This window comes from Homarus americanus, unplaced genomic scaffold (genome assembly GCF_018991925.1).
Source record: "Homarus americanus isolate GMGI-L3 unplaced genomic scaffold, GMGI_Hamer_2.0 scaffold22868, whole genome shotgun sequence".
Lineage (NCBI taxonomy): Eukaryota > Metazoa > Arthropoda > Malacostraca > Decapoda > Nephropidae > Homarus > Homarus americanus.
Genome location: NW_024721489.1, coordinates 1,294 through 3,399, shown reverse-complemented (window position 1 = coordinate 3,399; position 2,106 = coordinate 1,294). Strand labels below are relative to the sequence as shown.

General features: G+C 41.4%; 1 protein-coding gene across 1 annotated transcript; it reads right to left on the bottom strand.

Moving 5' to 3' along the window:
* Positions 1-1,050: 1,050 nt before the first annotated feature.
* LOC121861734 (probable inactive receptor kinase At1g48480) lies at positions 1,051-1,815 on the bottom strand. Its single transcript, XM_042359644.1, has one exon. The coding sequence runs from the start codon at positions 1,813-1,815 to the stop codon at positions 1,051-1,053; it is 765 nt and encodes a 254-aa protein (XP_042215578.1).
* Between the last annotated feature and the right edge of the window lie 291 nt (positions 1,816-2,106).

Genomic DNA, 2,106 nt, shown 5'->3' with positions numbered 1-2,106 from the left:
CTTAATGAAGCAGTAGATATAATAGCAAAAAGAGCCACGGAAAAGGCCGAGATCGACATAATATGTACTAAAACCTTGAAACAATTAAGGAGCAAATTACGGAAAATACAATCAATAGAAGATAATTTCAAAAGGAATGAAATATACGAGAAAAGGGAAACAATGAAACATTACCATCATGTTCTCATGAACACAAAATTTACGTATGGGAAAGATGGGAGTAGGTGGAAAGATTCAGTGTATATGAGGTTAAGATTAGGATATAAATATTATTGGGAACTTGGAGCTGAGAGAAGTGAACAGGATAAAGAATGTAGAGTTTGTAGAACACCCAGATCCCATACCCTGCCACATTATATACTGGAATGCCCATTGCTTAATGTATATAGAAATGCCCATATAAATAATGTCCCCATGCAAATAGAGTGGATGTATAAAAATAGGAAAATAGATGATATATTAAAGAAATATAGAAATTTTCCATCTAGAATATAACTATGTATGTATATAACTGATTATATGAAATATTAGGGATTTATGTGAGACCTGAGAGGGACATTCCTGGATTGGGGTGGGGATGACTTATGTCACTTCATCCCTTTGAGATGTACTAATGTTTTTTGTATCTCAATAAACGTATCAATCAATCTGTACCTAGACATGCAGACTAGATTTTTCTGATGGCTTGTGATGAGTTAGGAACGATTTAGACCTTCAATCCTATCATAAATAACTAGTTTTCTCAGTCACGTGATGTTTTAGCAACTTTAACCCTTATTTTGTAGAGTTTTGGTCCCAATTTATTTAAAAATATAATTAACATCGTGAATTTAAGCGTTTTCCTTACCCATTGATCTGCCATCTTATGAAAAAAAGTCCAAGGTTGTGCTGTTGAAGGTTTGAGTTAGGGGAATGTTGAAGTCAGGCGGACAAGGAATCGGATGCAAGGTTTACCTGTCGTTTGAGTTTTGTTTTTCGTTTCGTTCAGATACGCTGTGGGAAGGTGAGAGATAGTGTGTGCTTTATAGCTTGGGGCCTAAAATTTTTTCTTCAACTGATGATTTCTCGGAATTCTCGGAGGAGGTGTGGTAGTGATGGCCGGTCAGTGCGGCGCTTGGTCATGGCCTTCTTGGCGAGTTTTGTGACCTCTGGATGGTCCCCTGGGGCCTCCTTGATCAATTCCATCAGGACAAACCCGAAAGAATATGTATCTGAATTCTTGGTGGTCCTAAACCCACGGCAGACTTCAGGGGCCATCCAGGGGAAGTCCTCGTGTAGGCAATCAGCGCTGACTTTACAAGACTTACCGATCTCACAGGCCAGACCGAGGTCAATGAGGCTGACCTCTGGCCGGGATGAGGGCCCTTGGATCATTATGTTATCCTCCTTGATGTCATTGTGTGCTAGACCTTTCGTGTTCATCTCAAGGATTTTCTCACCAAGGAGGAGCCCCAGTTGTATAAGGTCATATTGGCAGATCAGGTTATCTTCAGAGAGAAGGTGGTTGAGTGTGAGCTTACCCCTGAAGGACTGGAGGATCGCTGGAGGTTTTGGACAGTACCCAAGTACCTTAGGAATCCCCCCAGCACCATCGAGGGCATACATCTTGGCAGCCTCATCCTTGAAGAATTTTTTGGCTGATGGTGACACTGCCTTTTTCAAAACAGCTACATCATTTCCCCATTTGACAAGGTAAGCAATTGCGTGCGCTCCCTCCCCAAGAATTTCCGCTCCGTCTTGTAGGAGGTCAGTCACGTCCTCAGGGAGAAGCTCACACACCCAATCTTGGAAGTTTTCTGTTTTTCGGCAAGCCATTTTTAATTATCTGTATCGACTCAGCCTTCTCCAGGACATCAAATTATTATTTGGGGGTTAGATGCGTTTTTGAGGCGCTGAAGTGATAGTTGTTGTGCAATGAAGTGAAGAGGTGCCTGATAATGAAGTAAGAGGTGCCTCATAGTGTAGTGAAGATGTGTAGTGAAGATGTACCTCATAGTGTAGTGAAGTAGGTGTAGTGAAGATGTGCCTGATAGTGTAGTGAAGAGGTGCCTAATAGTGTAGTGAAGATGTGCCTGATAGTGTAGTGAAGAGGTGCCTAATAATGTA

Coding starts and splice junctions, on each gene's coding strand:
- LOC121861734 (XM_042359644.1), bottom strand. CDS start 1,815: ATGGCTTGCCGAAAAACAGAAAACTTCCAAGATTGGGTGTGTGAGCTT.